Source organism: Alligator mississippiensis, chromosome 1 (assembly GCF_030867095.1).
Source record: "Alligator mississippiensis isolate rAllMis1 chromosome 1, rAllMis1, whole genome shotgun sequence".
Taxonomy (NCBI): Eukaryota; Metazoa; Chordata; order Crocodylia; family Alligatoridae; genus Alligator; species Alligator mississippiensis.
This window is the reverse complement of record NC_081824.1, coordinates 342,849,397-342,868,566: the sequence shown is the minus strand read 5'-3', so window position 1 is coordinate 342,868,566 and position 19,170 is coordinate 342,849,397. Positions and strand designations below refer to the sequence as shown.

Sequence of the window (19,170 nt, the reverse complement as noted above, 5' to 3'; positions counted from 1 at the left end):
CAGTGTGTGGTATGAGATGAAGAAATTATTGGAAAGGGAACATAGCCATAGGACTTCACTTCCCCTGGCCATACAAACCCTTCCACAAATGTTCACCAGCGTCTTTACTAGAGAAGGGTCCAGAATTAGACAATGATGATTTTTATGAGCCTACGCATATCATTCCGGCAGATAAATCATAGAATTTAAAGCCAAAAGCAACCATTAGGTAATTTAGGCCATCTGGGCTAGGGACAGAAGTTACACATTAACCAGTTTAAGTAATCAGAAACTGATTTCAACCTGTAACAGTGCAGAAGCTCAGTGCACACATACCAGTTTCAAAATGGCTGAAACTAGTTTAAGATAAACCTGTTTGAATGTAGTATCAGACTTAGCTGATTTGGGTCAAACCAGTTTATGAAACTTCTGTCTGAGACCCCTTCCTGGTTCAAGTTAAATCAGAGTCCCCTGACATGATTTCCAGCCCTAGGCTGGGCTGTCGTGTCTGCTCCAGCAAAGAGGAGTTTGGGGACAGGAGAGAGGCAGAGACTGTCCCCCTCAGGTAAACCCTGGCTAAGGTGTGGGGTCAGGGAGGGGTGTAAACCCTGCCTTGAGTACAGAGCTGCCCTGCTAAACTTACTGAAAGTTATTGCTGGCTGTGACTGTGGATTAGAAATCCCAGAGGCACCTGGAAGCAGAAAGAAGTGATGAGCAACCATAGAGAGTCCTGCTTCTGTGATGCTGGACTGCAAATCCCAGAGATCTTGGGGGCAGCAGGAAGAGGAAATGCCAGAGGGCTGCGGTCTAGCACCTGCCAGCTTTGGCCTGAGCCACTGCAGACATGTGCTTGCATTTCCTGAATCAAAGATAAATGTGTGTCCAGTTGTTTCTCAGTTTAATCTTTGCAGTTTAGACTAACGTGTAAAGACTGAATCAGTTCACCCTCAGGCTTTTTGACTGTCTGTACTTAGCCCTGGAGTACTGTGTACAGTTCTGGTTATCCATCTTCAGAAAAGATTAATTTAAACTTGAACAGGTGCAAGGAAGAGCTATGAAGATGTTTAGGGGGATGGAGTCTGTTTTACAAGAGGAGACTAAAACAAAAATTGGTTTGTGTTGTCTACCAAAAGGAGGGGATACGATTTCTGTCTGTAAATATATCAGGGAACGGGTAAACACCAAGAAAAGTGAACATCAAGATGAAGGTGAATGTTGACATGCAAACAAATTGGTCTGAACTGGCTGTGAATAGAATCAAGCTAATTTCTGGATGCCTGGGGAGCCCTGCAGGTGTGATGACACAGCTCTGTGGGCTGAAGTTCAAGCATCCTTGAACTATATAGACAAGGTAAATAGGGTGAAGGACAGGAGCACTATAAAGAGTTAATGCTAACCTGATTAATACAGCCTTCCCTGGCTGCTGTGCATATAAATCTTATCATCTCCACCCTGAGAGGAGAATTAAAAAAAAAATCAGCCATTGTAAATTTGTCGAGCATAGGAGTGGTCAAGGCGGGGCTTGATTGGCCCCTTTGATTCTGTAAAGCATTTGAGAAAGATGCTGTCATTGGATAAGTCACTGTCATGTTTTCATACCCACCCTTGAGAGCTGGCAGTCACAAGGAAGATGGGAGAAAAGCTCATGAGCAGCTTACACCCACTTGACTACACTTTTCAGTGTTTTAATGAAAATATCCTTCCCCTACCTGCTCTGCTAAGCACTCTTATCTGTCTCCTCTGGTAAGTCAGCATGTGTGCCTCTTTCCTCTTGCTTGCAAGAGCTTGCTCTCTGTTCCTTAGGTGCCAATCTGGTTTCATTTATGAGAGCTATAGCACATTGCATTATCTTCATTTAAATTATGTAAAGCTGGAAAGTTACATAGTCACATGAATAGGTGATAGCAGGTTAAGGCCTTGAATGACAGGCAAGATACTTGTAGCTCATTTGTTTACCTGAGTCAGGTTGATTTGAAGTGATGACATAAATTTCCTGACAGAAGTTAGTTAAGCACCTGCCCAAGCTTAATGAAGCATGATGACCTTGTCTATTTAATAGTCACGGTGACAAACTGATAACCTGCTTTCCATGGGGGCTTGAATGAGGAAGGAAGATGTCTGAGAACTACCCAAAAGGGGAGGCTCACAGTGCACTGGGATCAGATTCCCAAATACCACCCCACCACCCCCACCCCCTGCGTTCTGTGCTCTTTTTAGGGCATGGACAAATTTACTTTAAGAGGAAGGGGAGCTGCTGTTCAGGAGGACACATCAGCTGTTATGATCTAAGTATTATACCTGCATTATCCTGTAGGGTGCAAATGGGCAATATTCCTTTGACCCCGCATGAGGCAGAGTTAATGTTGTCAGGGTGGTTTTGCTATGCTTGTATCACTGCAGATCATGCAGATGTAACAGTTGCATTGTGACAGCTTTATATTGGTCTCCTTTGATATTGCTACAGTTGTTACATCGGTCTGTACCCTTAAAACATCATTTTATGCTCTGTGAAGAGTTTGGTTATGCAGCTCAGGCATGTTCCATGTAGCATTTTCCAGTGGTGCAGCATAAAATGAGTTTACACTGCCTACCAGAAATAAGTCTGCTTATGGGGGCTTGTCATAGGGATGGTGGAGCCAAGATCTGCTACACCTGAGTATGAATTAGAATAGCCTTCTTCCTGCCCTAATTTGGATTACTGAGAGAAAACCTCTACTGATATAATCAACTACAGTGACATCCAATGGGCTAGAGCAGGAGTCAGCAACATACGGGCCATGGAGCCACTAGATCCAGCCTGTGAAGCAGGAGGGCTTTTCCTGTGCCTGGGCTAGACAGCAAAGAACTGCACTGTCACTGATTTTCCTGGCCCCAACTGCGATGGAGGCATAGTTTCCAACTGGTGGGGAGTTGTGCTGGAGCTGGGCAGCTTCCAGCTGTACCTGTGCTGCAGCTGCAATGTGAGGGGCAGCACCCACATAGTTCTCCACTGGCTGGATGCCTGGGGAGCTGGAAGCTGCTCCCATGTCTCATCTGGAGAACAAGGGATGAAGAGAAGCAGTGGCAGTACCAGCATGACTCCCAGCTGCCTGGTCTTGGCACGGGTACAAGGAAAATCTCCCCCCTACCCATGTCTCAGCTGCAGAAGTGTTGCCAAAGCCACCCAGCCATCATTGGACCAGAGCTAGGTTGTTCTGGCCCACATTTACAGAGGTTGCTGACCGCTGGGCTAGATTATCATCACCATGGTTTAATGGATTTATTGGTTTAGCAGATGTGAAATGTGAGTGCTAATCCTAGCTTTACTACTGGCCTCCTGTGCAGCTTTTGGCAAATCACTTAATCTAACCATGCCTCAGTTCCCCATTTGTAAAATGAAGATAATACTTTCTTTCTCCAATCCTTTTTGTCATTTGGCCTCTCTAAATTGTAAGATGGGTGTGATTGTCTCCCACTATAAGAATGCACTGATTTTTTAAGTTTTCCCATTCTGAGTGCACTGTGGCAGATTTCTGAAACCATGAATGTGATGTGGCCATAATACTTGAAGTCTGGTCACAAGCAGCTGACATAATTATCTGATGTGTCTGGTCATTCTTAAATAGATTCTCATATAGTTTGCTGAAGGCAAAAAAATCTGAATTTCTGATCTTTTGAAAACATAGTTTAGGATAGCGTTTATTGTAAGACATAAATACTGTTCTTTATAAGTATCATCAAAGAAATGTTATGCTTTCCAGTACTATTTATTTTAGTAGTTTTTTCCAGTTTCCTTTCCTCACATCAGACTTTTATTTAGAACTTTTTGAATATACTGCATGTGTGCCTAGTGCTCACTTCTCCTAGCAGATGTGAAGTCATTAGAGCTTTCCATGCCTTCATTCAGTACCCCTGAAATCAATGGGTTTATGCAGGTTGTACTGAGTGCATTAAAATTGCCCCCTGAACTTTTAACAAGGCAGCAGTAAAAACTATTAAGCTGTATTCAGGATCTTGGCTTTCAAAAGCCTATGTATTCTCAAGTGGCAAGCTGGAGGTAAAACATTCAGTGTGTGATTCACCACATCTCCTGCTTTTGCTATGGTTGTTGCTGCTGGGGGGAGAAAGAGGGAGGGGGTTCATACTAGGTACAGTTATTTCCATTTCAATTCTGTGTTCATATCTTTGATCTGGAGCAGAGCTGGTACTTATTCTTCCAAGTGCAGAGGGAATATAATCTTTTTTTTCAAATGTAAAGTACAAATATAATGAATTGAATAAACAGATTTTAAGAAGGAAAAGCTTGTATCTATATATATCTATATATATAGATATATATATATATAAAGGAAACAGTCTAACAGAAAATGGAAGCTATTAGATTAGTGTACACCTCACTTTTTTTCCCTTTTAAACTGAGAAATAATAAGAAGAAACATAGTAATGTGATGTGATGCAGTCAGGAAACAGTTTTCCAGCATGCCCCCAAAATAAATTCCTTCATTTTCAGCTAGGAAAAATTCCCAAACTTGCATTGAATTTTGAGGAGTCCAGGTGAAACCATCTTGGCGGTAGTGTGTGAATGTGGCTTGGCATTAAAAACCTCTTGCTATTTTTCTTGAGCTAACTGTTTCAATGTTGGTGACCATTCAGGATGGAGAAAGCAGAAAGGCCCTTGGAATGCAACTTTTCCTACCTCCAACGTGGGCTTAGCAAAAGGAAGCTTATATTCAGCTGTAAGGAGGAGGAGAGTTAAATAAAGCAGTAGTAATTCTCATTAAAAGTTCTGTTTAGAGGGGGCATAGTGCAAGCTGTTAAGCAGGAGCCTGTTCAGCTTTGCAGTTGGCCCGTGAGGTTTAGTGGCATGAGAGAGCGTGGAATGTGTTTACAGGATAGTTATTGTTCAAGTAAGTGAACTCTGTTGCCTGCGGAGATTTCAGCTGGTTGAAATTGCATTGGCAGTGGCTGGCACCACTTCCTGAATAGCATGTGTGTGCACTGGGAAAAATGTAGCTAGAGACCTGGAAAAAGAATGTGGCAAGGACTGAGGCATAGACGGGAAGATGTCCACTTTCCCTGAGGAGTTACATTTTTCTCAGACTGCTGCTGCACCTTCTGTATCACTCCCTCTTCTTACTGCCAACTGTTGCTAGGATGAGTGAGGACTGGCCCTGGGACTGGAAACATGGCTTCTTTTTACAAGTGCATCAGAGGGGACTCCAGGTTAGACTAAGAGCAACGGTCTCTGCGGCATAATGTGGCTTAGCATGAAGTCAAGCTGAGGAAGTGCTAGGATCTTCTCATATTTGATTTCATATTAGATATCAAGCTGGTATATCTTTCTAGAGGTGCAAAGGCTGCTCTAGTAGTTAATCTTTTTAACTCATTGCTTTTGCATCGTTGAATAATCTTTTTCTCTGTTTTTATTATAAACAATATTAGGGCTATTTCTGTGCATTGTGGAAATAATTACATAAGCTGTTTATCTCTGGTCTGGTCTCAGGAATTCCTGAGTAATCTGATAAAGAACATCCTCTTTTTCTTTTATGGAGTATTGCTTTCCTCTTCAGGTTGCACTGAGCTGATACCAGGTTACGCTTTTCAGTAAATTCTTAGAAAAATATAGGAGCAAGTAGCTGCGGGAGATAATTGTGTAATGCAGGTCAGTATTGCATAGTGTGATTAAAGTGAACTGTGACAAGAGTTATTATGAGTTCCATTACAAAACTTAATACTGTGCAGCTGAAAGCAAAATAATTCAAGTTATTGTGGAAGAAGTTATGAAAATGAAAACAGTGTTATGAATTAAAGGCCAGATTCCAATCTGATGTAGTCAGGTGCAATTCCATTGACTTCATTGGCTGATTAATTTGGCTGTTAAGAATAGCAACTAAAGCTGAGTACAGACCAGATTCTGAGAAGTACTAAGCACTTTCTGCCAAGTGCCAAACATCTTAAACTCTAGCTGACCTCAGACCTGCAAAGGATTATGCTTAAATTAGTTTGACTGATGTAGCAGTTTGTATAAGTGTAAAATTCTGCAGTGTTTCCTTTGGTCCCAGGTGAGTTTTATTTTATTTTTTAATAAAAATGAACGGACGGACGTGTGTGTGTGTGTGTGTGTGTGTGTGTGTAAATAAAAATACTGGCTATCTTTTTTTATAGTTTCAAAAAGAAAGCGAATGACATAAGCCATGTTGTATGTTCCCATTGAGTGTTTAACACGGTTTTGACTTTCTACTCATTCTGGATAACAACAGGTCTTTAAACAATATTTTTTTTGTAAAATAGTTACAGAAATTCATTCTCAGAGCCAGCTATGGATACTTGCAATTGCTTTCTGTGGTGTTTACATGCAACTAAACCAAGACAGTCTACTTTCTTCTTTTCTTTTCTTCTTTTCTTTACTTAGGATATGTACAATGCATTTACAAAGCTTCACTAAAACTCAGCTTTCAAAGCTTATGCTATCATATGGCAAGTACCTGAAGAATAATGTTCTTATTCAAAGTAATTTTTGTGTACGTGTTCATTTAATGCTATGGAAAAACAAAATATGGGATGTGCTGCACAGAGGGTCAGTGAAGAATGCTGATGCAAGGCTGAAGAATGTGTAATGAATTGCAGAACAACAAAAATTGTACTTTGGGGTCTTGCATCTTTATGCAAAGCAGGCATGGACTCCTAATTCCAGCATGAGGAGAGAGAAAAAGAGGCAGTATTCCAGGATCCCATGACAGTGATGCAGTTTTAAATTGTTTTCCACATCATAGATTAAAAACTAGAAAAAAACATGTTATTCCCTTCACCAACTTCCTTTTCACCTTCGGTCTCTTTAAATGAGGGTTTGCTTTTGTTTGCATCCTGTTTCAAGGAAGGGGGAAGCCAAGGCTTTTTCTTTGAACAAAGCATGACCTTTTCATAAGAAATTATCTTACTTAAACTTAGTTTATTTTGGCTCATCAGCATTCACTTATATAGTAGGGGAAGAATAATTGCCTCTATTGCAGGCATCACCAGGTAAAGTTCGGTGTTACACAAATCATAGTAGATGACTAAAGGTCCCTTCTGTCCTCATGTATGTATGCTTTGTTCTGATATGCTTTTCTTCCCTCTCCTCTTTTAAATGAGTAGCTCTGAGGGAATGTTTAACTTTATGGAAGTATATTTCTTTATGAATTCACTGAAAAAAAAGAATGACCTTAGCCATTGTTTTAAAATATTAAGAAAAAGTAGTAGATTTTTTTTTCCTTGTGGCAACACGTTGTGTTTGGCAGCGGACAGTGGAATGTGCTCCTGGCGGCTGCTGCAGCATCAGGTTTTTCTGAGGATTCTGCAGAGAGAGAGAGTCTGTACATTCCTTGGAAATAAATCACTATAAATGCACCAGAGACTAGTTTAGGCTGTCTGGTGGTTGAAGCAAAATGTACGCTGCCAAAGAATTAAACAAAGAAAACACATCTGCTCAAATGACTGTCATGAAAAGACAACGATGCCATGCTCCTGCTGTCACAGAAATTTTCTGTCTGAACTTCTGATGACTGAAATGCTGATCATAACAAATACAGTATAGCAGTAGTAGCCCACTTGTGGAAGTCCTTTTTTGAAGGCATACACAACCAACTATAGTCTGCCTTCCCCATCTTCTCAGAGGGGGACCTTGGCTTGTTGTTTGAAGTCATTAAGTGCTGCTGCAGTATAGGCAGTATCACTGGGGGCCTTTGGTTTTACACCCTAAACAGACCAGCAATACAAAACAGATCCTGCTCCACAGAGTTCATCACCACAGATTTAGTGACAGAAGAGAGATGTGTATAAATTAGTTACAATGGTCTCAGTAGTCCCAAGCAGTTGCCACCTGTATTAGGGCTGCTTCTCCACCTCCAACTTTGGGAATAAGAATGTGTTAGCATGCTTGGGCTTTGTTCCTCTTTTGAGAGCAAGTATGAATAACCAAACGCTACGGCTTTTCATTTGGGGTTGATAAGCAGGAGACCATAGTTTTATGAAGGCCAGCTGCAAGAAGAAGAGGACTTTCTCATCCCCTCTACTTTTTCAAAGTTATAGGTGTTGTTGTGGAAACACACGCAGCATACTTTTGGGTCAGGTCAGCAGAAGCTTTTATTCAAAAGAAACTACAGCTGTAGGGGGGATTCCAAAGTGACATGGATTTCCCAAGCACTTGGAAGGGGTCCCCCCCCAAGAGCAAAATCAGGAGGCTTATATACTTTTTAACAGTTGCTTACAACTCACGTGATCATATAGTGAAATTAGCATGAAAAGTGGCTATAATATTACTTCATTATTTCTTTGCTGTAATCAGGATGGGAACTAATGGGGGAGGCGAGGTTAGTTCACAAACCTCCTTCTTGCACCTGGAAATCAGATTTGTACATACTTTTTTGCTATCTTCAAGGCCGCGGTGAGCGAAGCAGTTGCAGAGGAGTTACAAAGAACAAACACTTTCTCTTATCTGTTCTACTATACAGAGCCAGCAATTCTTCACAAAGCGGTTATGTCATCTTATAACTAAAATAATCAAAGTTTAAGGCATATATTTTTTCTGATTCCACAGTCCCCCCCTTTGAGACTATTTAGTCTCACTTTAGCCTTAAACTTCCATTCTCATGAGCCCCTCTATTTCATCATGCAGCCTTTCATGGTTTTTTTTCAATCTGCTCACACTTTTGTAACACCATTATTCTAGACTGCTGTGGGTTTTCTTGCCTTGCTAAAGCTTCTCCTGCTGGCTTTCACGCAGCAGAGGATCAGTTGCACTAAGACATAAAACATTATCAGAACTATCAAGACAAACAATATTCCATACAGGATTTTCTTGCCAAGGGCCCCGAAATCTAGGAGCCAGGAGGTTAGCCAAGACCACATTTCTTCTAGACCCCAGTCAGTATTTTTTGAGGCCACTTGATGTAAGACCCTTACCTGATTTCGGATTTTGCGAATGTCAGTTTTGATTCGCATGTCCTGATTGACATAGTAAACTCCACCTGTTGTGTCTAAGGCACATACTCCTCCCTGGGATACCAATAGGTAATCTAGGGCTATGCGGTGTTGTATAGTTACTTGTGAGATCTGGGAGATCTCTTCTTGCAGAGCCTGAATTGCATCCGCAGTGGCAGTTCCCATAGCTTCCATTGTGGCTGAAATGTTAATTATGGCTAGTTCCAATTCTCTTATTCTAAGCCACGGTATGAAGGTTCTCACAAATTGATGGAACCCTGTGTTTCTGGTAGCTAAGGGGTTAACCGCCCTTTTCATGTGATGGTTGAAATTTTTTACTTGTTCCAGATATATTGCGCTATGCATTTTGAAACCAGGGATAACATGTTCAAGAGTGCATGCCCCCACCCAATTCTAGGGCAAGATTTTATGAGCCCTGTTTCCGCAGAGCCAGTAAAGGCCTGGGGCAGAAAGGGTACTCAAATCTCGACAGGTGTTGTGCCATATCCGGCACTTTCGATTGATATGCATTGTATAGGACGGACCACGTTCAGCTGCTATCCTGCTGGACCGAGATATATTACAAGAAGTAAAATTGGAGTTAATGTAAAATTCTGATCTGTTTGCAATGAGAGCAACATGAGGTTCCTTAGAAAAGTTGTAGACCATGAATCCTGTACAATTGAGAGAGGGTACGTTACCCAACAGGATTCCACTGGTGCTACTAGGGCTATAATTTAGAGTAGTTAGGCAATGAGGGTAGTGTCCTACAGGTGTGGCTTTATTATAAGCTCCGGTGTTGTTGGATCTGTAACAGAAAGGCGCCTCTACTCTTGGGGAGATTATCCAGTTAGCAGGGGCGGCCCTCCATTCTTTAGGAGCGGACCGATGGGCAGCTAACGAGTAGTGTTTAACGAAGCCGCCGTTTATTGTTCCCCATTGCTGGAGGGATATTGGTACTCCGATCATTGGGATTCCTTGGTGTAGGTGTGCTGGGCTGTGAGAGCATATCCAGCAGTTACTTTTATTTCCAGCTTGAGCCACCGTACGGGAGATCTGCAAATACAGATTTTTCTCCCACCCCCCTTGGGTGATACTGAGATACCCAAGTGTGATATATAAGGATATCAGTGCCATTTTTAGAGACAGGAGGGACAAAGAATCTTAACAACAAACATAACCAGCACCAGTAAGAAAAAGAACACTACCAGCCAAACCCAGGATGGCAGCCAAAGTCTTTCTTCGTCCTCTGGGCTCAAGTTACCTAAAGGACTGATAATGTCGGCTCTTGGTCTTGATCGAGGTGGTGATCTTCCGAATGGGAGCATTCACTTTCTTCGAGGCCGAAGATGATATCTTCGTTCTTCAACTGATAAATACGGCTGGGCTGAGGTGTTGGGTTCAGGGGAGAGGTTACTAGCACTTGCACCCTGATGCTCCTCACTTGCCTGAGTGAGGTCCTGAGGGTCTTTGTCCTTGGCCTCAGGGAAAGATCTCAACCTTGGTTGGAATACAGCTGCTTCAGGGTCCAATGGAGGTGATACCTTCTTGCAGTGCGAGGCGTGAGTCCACGTTTGGTGACCTTGGCAACGAACAGCAGAATTAGTGGTCAGAAGTACCTGGAAAGGTCCTTTCCATCTGGGTTGAAGTGCGTTTTTCCGTTGATAGACCTTTACGTAGATCCAATCCCCTGGTTCGAGGTTGTGACGGAACATCCGGTGGTTGAGGTAAGGCTTCTTGGACCTGTGAATGAACAGACCTGGCATACTTCATTAATGCCTTGCAATAATTTAGTACAGTTTCATCAGTTAATTGTAGGTCTGTTTGGTGTGGGGCAACAGGTGGTGTAGCTGGCATCCTCATGGGTTGTGCCATGAGTATTTCATAAGGGGTTAGGCCATGTTTTCTGTTAACAGTGTTTCTAATGTGCATAAGAGCAATGGGCAGTGCATCAGGCCATTTGAGGCCTGTTTCAGCACAGATCTTCGAAATGCGCGTTTTTAAATCAGAGTTTTTACATTCTACAGCACCACTTGATTGTGGATGATAACTACAGTGTAGGTGTTGCTGTATGTTGAGTGCTTGGCAGATGTTTTTTACTATCTGTCCTGTGAAATGGGTGCCGCGGTCACTATCTATTGTGAGGGGCAATCCAAATCTTGGGATGAATTCTTTGAGCAATTTCTTTGCTACAGTGATGGAATCAGCATGTACGCATGGGTAGGCTTCCACCCATCCAGAGAACACATCAATAATAACAAGAATGTACTCATAAGAACAGCACTTAGGTAGCTGCACAAAATCAATTTGCAGATTTACAAACAGTCCCCATGGAGGGGGATGGGCTGCGGGTGTCGTTTTTACCTGTTGCCCAATGTTGTGAGCTAAGCAGATGGGACAGGAGCTACAGTACTGTTGTGCCATGGAAGGAAAATTTGGGGCAAACCAATTTCTTTGTACTGTAGCAATCATCCCCCCCTTTGCTCGTATGGGCCACAGAGTGGGTTAAACGAGCAAGATGTGGCAAAAGCTCTCTCGGCGCCACCAGGCGGCCGTCCGGGGAGCGCCAGAGAGAGTCGGGGTGCAGTGAACATCCTGCACTCAGCCAGTCATTTATTTCCTTTTTTGGGGCCTGATTTTGAAGAAGGGCCAGACTTGAAAGGCTAGCCAAAGGAGACTGGTCTGCTGAAAAACAAACAAAAACAGAGTTAGGAGCCTGTGGGCCAGAAAGGGCCGCATTTCTGGCAGAACGGTCTGCCAGATCATTTCCTCGTGTGACATCATCAAAGGGTTTCTCATGAGCTTTACATTTAACAATAGCAATAGCAAGAGGCAATTGGACAGCTTCTAAGAGCGCTTTTACATAACAACCATGACTGATTTGGGTCCCTGATGAAGTGAGGAACCCTCTTTGTTTCCAGATTTGTTCAAAATCATGGACAACACCAAAAGCATACTTAGAGTCAGTATAAATGGTTGTGGTTTGATTTTTTTGCAAGAATGCAAGCACGTGTTAAAGCAATGAGTTCAGCAACTTGAGCAGAACGAGCTTGGGGTAAAGAATAGGCTTCCAAAACAGCATACTGAGTGCATACTGCATATCCCGCAACTAATTTGCCTGCATCATTTCTAAGACAGGAACCATCAACAAACAAAACAAGGTCAGAGTTCGGGATAGGAATGTCCTTGAGGTCAGTTTGAGGGGTTAACAATTGAGTTGTGATAGACAGGCAATCATGAGGCTCACCATCAGAGGCAATAGGCAGAAGTGACGCAGGATTCAGAATTGAACAGCAATTTAAGGTTACATTTGCAGCTGACAGTAGAAGTTTCTCATATTTAGTAAGACGGGAATTGGAAATGTGCTAAGTTTTGCCCTTGAGGAGAAGGGCCATCACAGCATGTGGAACTGCAACGGTTAAAGAGTGTCCCAAAACTAGAGAATCTGCCTTTTCAACCAACAAGGCAGCAGCTGCAACTGAACGGAGGCAAGGAGGAAGTCCCGCAGCTACGGGATCAAGGGCAGAGCTGTAATATGCAATTGGGCGATGTTTTTCACCATGCAGCTGAGTGAGTACTCCTAAAGCGATTCCTTCCCGTTCATGACAAAACAAGGTAAAGGGTTTCTTATAATTAGGAAGTCCAAGAGCGGGAGCAAGAGTGAGGGCTTGCTTAAGGGCCACAAATACTTGTTCGGCTTCAGGAGTCCAAGGGAGGGGTTCCGGGGTGGTATCATGAGTGAATGCTTGCAAGGGTTTTGCAAAAGCAGCATAACCCAGGATCCACTGTCTACAATAACCCGTTGCACCTAAGAATCCCCTCATCTGTTTTCTAGTCATAGGTTTGGGAATGTTGAGGATAGCTTCAACTCTACTAGGGGAAAGGTGTCGTTCTCCTGCTGAGATATCATGCCCTAAATAATGTACCTTAGACTTGCAGAGCTGCAATTTAGATTTTGAGGCCTTGTGGCCTTTCTGAGCTAAAGCTGTGAGGAGTGTCAAAGTATCTTGCTTACAAGCCTCCGAAGTGGGTGAGGCTAACAATAGATCATCAACGTACTGAACAAGGGTGGACCCCCCTTTGAACGTGATAGGATCCAAATCCTTTTTTAGGATCTGGGAAAATAGGGTTGGGGACTCTGTATATCCCTGAGGGAGTCTTGTCCAGGTATATTGAAATCCCTGATAAGTAAATGCAAACAGATACTGGCTATCCTTGTGAACGGGGATAGAGAAAAAAGCAGAACAAAGATCCACGACTGTGAAATATGTAGCATCTGAAGGGATACAGGAAAGAATAGTGGCAGGGTTAGGGACCATGGGGAAAGCGGGTAAAACAGCGGCATTTACAGCTCGAAGATCTTGCACAAAGCGATACGTATCTTTACCAGGTTTTTTGAGAGGTAGGATAGGTGTGTTGCAAGGGGAGCGTATTGGGACAATAATCCCTTGCTCAAGGAGTGAGGAAATGACAGGCTTGATCCCTTCCTCAGCTTCCTTTGAGATGGGGTACTGTGGGACACGAGGATGTGGCTTGGCAGGGTTCAGGATGATACGCACTGGTTCAGCACTCAGCATGTGCCTCACTTCATTCGCATGGGTGGACCACAGCTGTGGAGGTACTCGTGCCAACAGTTCCTCTTGCAAGTAGGAAGTGTCAGGATCAGAGTACTCCTGGGTTAGCAAAGCCACAAGCTCGGTTTCCCTATGTTCCGGTACCTCAAGGTAAACACCATCTGGGCTACAATAAATCACGCATCCCAGTTTACACAGCAAATCCTTACCAAGATGGTTGACAGGTGCACAGGGGCTAAGAAGAAAGGCATGATTTTCAGACAAAGGGCCAATAGAGATGGAGACAGGTTCAGAGGCGGGATGTGGGATAGGTTGTCCGCCTATACCGACAGCATTTACAGTTTCAGGAGAATAAGGTAGAAAAGGAAACTCAGCAGCCTTTAGCGTGGAGCGGGACGCTCCGGTGTCGACAAGACAGGAGACAGGTTTACCAGAAATAAGGCATTCAGCAAACGGACCAGATTGGTCAGTAGCAAGCAAAGGAGCAATGATGTCACTGTCCCTCAGGCTGTCCTATTCAACACTGGGAAAATTGACAGGAAGTGGAGGTGGGGGCTGGGGTCTGGGTCCTTGGCCGGGGTGGTTGGGGCATTCTGATTTCCAATGTCCTTCTTGCTTGCAATAATGACATTGGTTCCCATAGCCTGGGTTTTGTGGACTCAAGGATCTATCTCTTTCCCTGAATTTACCCGGGCCTCCCCTTCCCCGTCCCCTTCCTCTACCTGGACCCTGCAACTGAGAAATCTGTAAGGCCATTAACTTAAACTCGGCATTGTATTTAGACTGTTCCAATTTGTTATGAAAATGGTTAGCCGCAGCAAGGACTTCGGTCAAATCTTTAGTTTCCCAGCCAATAATTACTGTTTGAATTTTCTCAGCAATTTTAGGGTTAAGTGCCTGGACGAATGCTGCCACTATTGCTTGTTTAGCATTTCCGACTGGGTTATCCATTCCTGAGTATCGTTCAAATGCCTGTTTGAGGCGTTCTAAATAGTCACTGTGGTGTTCATTTTTGTTTTGTTTACAGGTATTTATTTTGGTCCAGTCTGCCTTTTTTGGGCAAATTGTGAGAACTGCCTGAACCAAAGCATTTCTCTTGTCAATAAAGTCTTGGCCAATCCCTGGGTTTTGATCTGGCCAAGTACAGGCAGCGTACAGACGTAGCATAGTTTCCTTGGGCAAAATCGATCGCATGAGCTGATTAATGTCAGCCCATGTTGGATTATAACAATTTATAACAGTCTGCAATTCTTCCTGAAATTTTTCTGGGTCTTCCCTGATTTTTGGAAATTTTTGAGTTAAATTGTAGAGATCACCTGGAGTCCAGGGTGCATGCACAGTTACTATATTTTGTTCATCGTTGCCAATGCCTGGCATTTGTCTTAGGGGGTAAACTTGTGCAGTTCGGGATCTCAGTTTGATGGGAGATCTTTCCATGCCTATTCCCATTCTTCTAAATACACCTGTGGTGGGTTGTGACCCAGGAGTAAATTGCCACACTGGTGATGAATGAGTGGCAGCTATGGTGGATGAGTCCGGACTATTAAGCTCCGTGGATGGATTTACTGAAGGAGCTTCAGCTAATGGGTTACTAGCCTGGGCTGCAGCCTGATGTTGAACCGGTTGTTGCTGATGTGGGAGTCCCAGGAGAGCAGGGTTCGAACAAAGGTCAAGGATATTCTCTGCTGGTTCCGGTGGTGGGGGTGCCCCGGGCAATGCTGGACACATCGGAGCGGTGGCCGGCGTGTATTTTGGGGGAGCAGCCAATTTCTCCCGAACAGCTTTTAACTGCTGTTTTAATTTTTCTTGAGAGTTTTTTAGCCTCCTAGTTTGAGATTCTGTCCGCCTTTTGGACATTTCATCATACCAATAAAAGAACGCATCCCACTGGTTTTGTGGTGTTTTGGATCCACGGGACTCTAACGCCCCTCTCAAGTGCACTATTTTATCCTGATCAAATGTTCCTTCCTGTGGAAAATGCTTCACAAGATCATCCCTAGTATACCAGTTCCACTTATCCAGGTACTTGCAAGTCTCGGGAGAATAGTGTGTGTACATAAAGTACGCTGGAGTCCCCTTAGGGGGGACAGGAACTTGTTTAGACACTTGTTCCCATTTTCAGTCACACAGGGAGACGTAGGAGAGGCTTATTTAGGATGTCTGGGCCGCTCAGTGCCTTGCCCCGCAGTTTTTCACTGTCCAGACAAAAGGCTTCTGACCCGACACCGGCTCATAAAATGGAAATGGGGAGGGAAACACAAGAGGGATCCTTTCACTCCTGCTCTCGGCAGAAGCTACTGGGACAAGGGGTTTGGAAAAGACAAAATCACTCAGATGCCCTGTCCACTGGGTCACGAGGTTCCAGTTGGGCCCCCTTGCTTTCAAAACTGCCCTGTCAGGCAGAATTGGGGTGGCTGAACCCAACCGTAGTCTCAGACCTGGTCAGTGGCTCATATTTCTAAATACACACACACACATTCATTCAATAAGCCCTGTCCACTGGGTCATGAGGTTCTAGTTGGGCCCCCTTGCTTTCAAAACTGTCCTGTCAGGCAGAATTGGGGTGGCTGAACCCAACCGTAGTCTCAGACCTGGTCAGTGGCTTATATTTCTAAATACACACACATGCACATTTATTCAGTCAGCCAGACCTCCTCCCCCATACCGCCTTAGTTAATTAACTACAAGCCCGATGTGCTGTTGGATAAAGGTGCCTCAAACAGTTTCTCCCTAAATAAAATGTACGTTACCAGACACAAAATGGGATCCTTTACCAGACAGAAAATTTGAGCCGGCAGTAAGGTTCAGACTGACCTGTTTTTAATAAGGTTCGGATCCAGTTACCACGGCCAAGTTGGGAGGCTACAGGCAGTCCTCCTCCGAAACCCCAATAGAGATTTTGAATTAGGTCTCTTACCTCTCAAGTTTGGCGCCTCGGGGTTCGGGGGGGGGGCAGTCTGCTGTCCTCCTTCCTCAGCCTGTGTTCTGGATCCGAGTCACGGCACCAGGAATTGTCGTGGAAACACACGCAGCATACTTTTGGGTCAGGTCAGCAGAAGCTTTTATTCAAAAGAAACTACAGCTGTAGGGGGGATTCCAAAGTGACATGGATTTCCCAAGCACTTGGAAGGGGTCCCCCCCCCCAAGAGCAAAATCAGGAGGCTTATATACTTTTTAACAGTTGCTTACAACTCACGTGATCATATAGTGAAATTAGCTTGAAAAGCGGCTATAATATTACTTTATTATTTCTTTGCTTTAATCAGGATGGGAACTAATGGGGGAGGCGAGGTTAGTTCACAAACCTCCTTCTTGCACCTGGAAATCAGATTTGTACATACTTTTTTGCTATCTTCAAGGCCGCGGTGAGTGAAGCAGTTGCAGAGGAGTTACAAAGAACAAACACTTTCTCTTATCTGTTCTACTATACAGAGCCAGCAATTCTCCACAAAGCGGTTATGTCATCTTATAACTAAAATAATCAAAGTTTAAGGCATACATTTTTTCTGATTCCACAGTGTTAACTTTTATGCTCAACCTAGAAATCCAATGGTTTGTTTCTTCAAACTGCCTAATTTGGAAGATCATACAGGGCACATCTACATGTGAAATTAATGTGAAGCAATAAACTCTGGCGCACATCGCACCAGAGTATTGCTCCCAGGCACTGCATTTACACATGCACCTAGGACTGCAGCACATTGAGCTGGGTCAGAGTAGCCCCTGCTGGCAGCAGGTCAGCGGGGCCAGTCAGGAAGAAAATGGAGATCTTTGTAACTGACATAATTAAGGGCCAGTTGAAACATTCAGACCCCACAAAGCATCAAGTGCTGATCATAGTACCTCTGAATTATCAAGCACAGGAAAGAGTAAGTTAAATCAAAGACTTTTCTGACTGATTCTTTAGGTATAGAAGTCTGAAAAGGAGAGTTGATCATACATCCAATTTGAATAAGGTGAAACAAAATGGAGCATTAGAACTGTAGTGAAACGGGGTATGGCAATCATGTCTTTTCTCTTTTATCACAGATAAAATCCTATCCTTGATACTTTTATACAGATAAACTCCTCATGAAGAAGACATAGTAAGAGAGTAACTATGGGCATCAGAAAAAAACAGGTCCATTGTGGGTACAATATTTTCTGCTTACTAATTCTTCAGAGAATGCAATCCAAATGCATACCTAGATTTTAAGGATTTTAAGAAAACATAGGCGACTGTTTTTATGACTCGGTATGAGTAGCAATTGAAATCTCTGTTTCATTTGATATCCGTGAAGGCAGGGAGATCCATTGTCCATGATCCCCTTTAATTTAGCTGTGGAAAAAGGTAAGTAATTGCAAAAATCTCAGAAGAGAGTAAAAGTAAATATCTGGCATTAATCGGTTAATCCAGAAGAAATAGAAGATATAGTACAAAGGCATTTCCCTAACCTCCACCCTCCTCCCATCACCCATGATAGTATCTCTAAGTCATGGCCTTGCTTACCTTCAGAGGCAGTTGTGGTTTAGCCAATTGCCCTAGATGAAAAACAGTTTGGGCTAGATTCTGTTCCACCTATTAAGCATGTAAATGGACTTAAGTGCCTAAGTATGATTTTGTTTCATCCTACTCATGTCCCTGAAAAATAATTAATGCAAAAAGTGAGTGGGTTCTTCATCCAAGCCTCTAAAAAGCCATGAAGAATCTTAAGGGTAAGAGGATACAGTATTATAAAATTGGCTGCATTTATGGTTTTTCAGGGTGATATAGAATATATGGAATAGAATCTGGCCTTTGGAGTGCACTAGACTCAAAGTTATGAATCCTTGCCTTCTGGGACTTAATTCACATGCCGGCCAAGAAATTGGTCATGCCACATATATCTATATATTAGCAGTGTTTCATTTTAATCACAGAAAAATGTGGATTTGGGGTTACTATTTTTTAATCCAAAAATTGGGGATATTTTTTAAATCAGAGAAAACCTTTAAATCAGAGAAAACCAGGATCCCTGGTTATAACATAGGGCAGGAGTTTTTGGCCATTTGTTGTTGCAGGCTTCTTTTTGTGAGCCAGCCCCTCGCTGTGGTCCCCAACTCCCCAGAGTCCAGCTGCCCGCACTTGCCTGATCCCCATCCCCTCTGCAGCAGGGGTAAATGGTCCAGGACTTTTCAAGATCTTTATTAACAGTTTGGATGTGGGGGTGAAGAGCTCACTGGCCAAGTTCACAGACAACACCAAGTTATGGGGAAGCGTGGTCACGCTTGAAGATAGGCTGTTAGGGTAGCTTGTCATATTTTATGCTTTAAAGTTGCACCTGTTTATAGAGTGGTGAATTATAGCATTGTTTAAAGTTTTCTTTTATATTCAGCCTAAAGTTCTGTATAGCCTCGTTGTTATCTGAACTTCTCATTTTGCTGGTGTTTGCAATGTCAGCCAGTCTTTTTTCTTCCAAGCAGCTTATGGCCTTGAGTTTGCTCGCATGATCTTTCTTTCCTTTTTCTATCACTGTGAGAAATTTTTCTAACACAACATACTAATAGTTTTGTTACTAGCTCAAATTAACTGAACTTGGCACTAACCAGCTGAATCACAGGGATGAAATGATTGGATATGTTAATGAAAGGTGATAAAGGAGACCAATGGACAATGCTTAAAGTAAGACACCGGAAAAAGGCCAAATTAAGAGGTGTGCTC

General features: G+C 43.2%; 1 protein-coding gene across 4 annotated transcripts in view; it reads left to right on the top strand.

The window, feature by feature from the left end:
* CRACDL (CRACD like) overlaps positions 1 to 19,170 on the top strand; it is a 134,916-nt gene that overhangs the window by 57,424 nt on the left and 58,322 nt on the right. The window contains exon 1 of one of the 4 annotated variants that reach the window (XM_019485089.2): positions 4,918 to 5,181. The exons of 2 other annotated variants lie outside the window; for them this stretch is intronic. In XM_019485089.2, coding sequence (XP_019340634.1) covers positions 5,144 to 5,181 — 38 coding nt within the window. In that variant the 5' untranslated portion in view covers positions 4,918 to 5,143. Of the gene's footprint in view, positions 1 to 4,917; positions 5,182 to 19,170 lie in introns of those variants that run through there. One more of the 4 variants, XM_019485088.2, reaches the window with a different exon arrangement.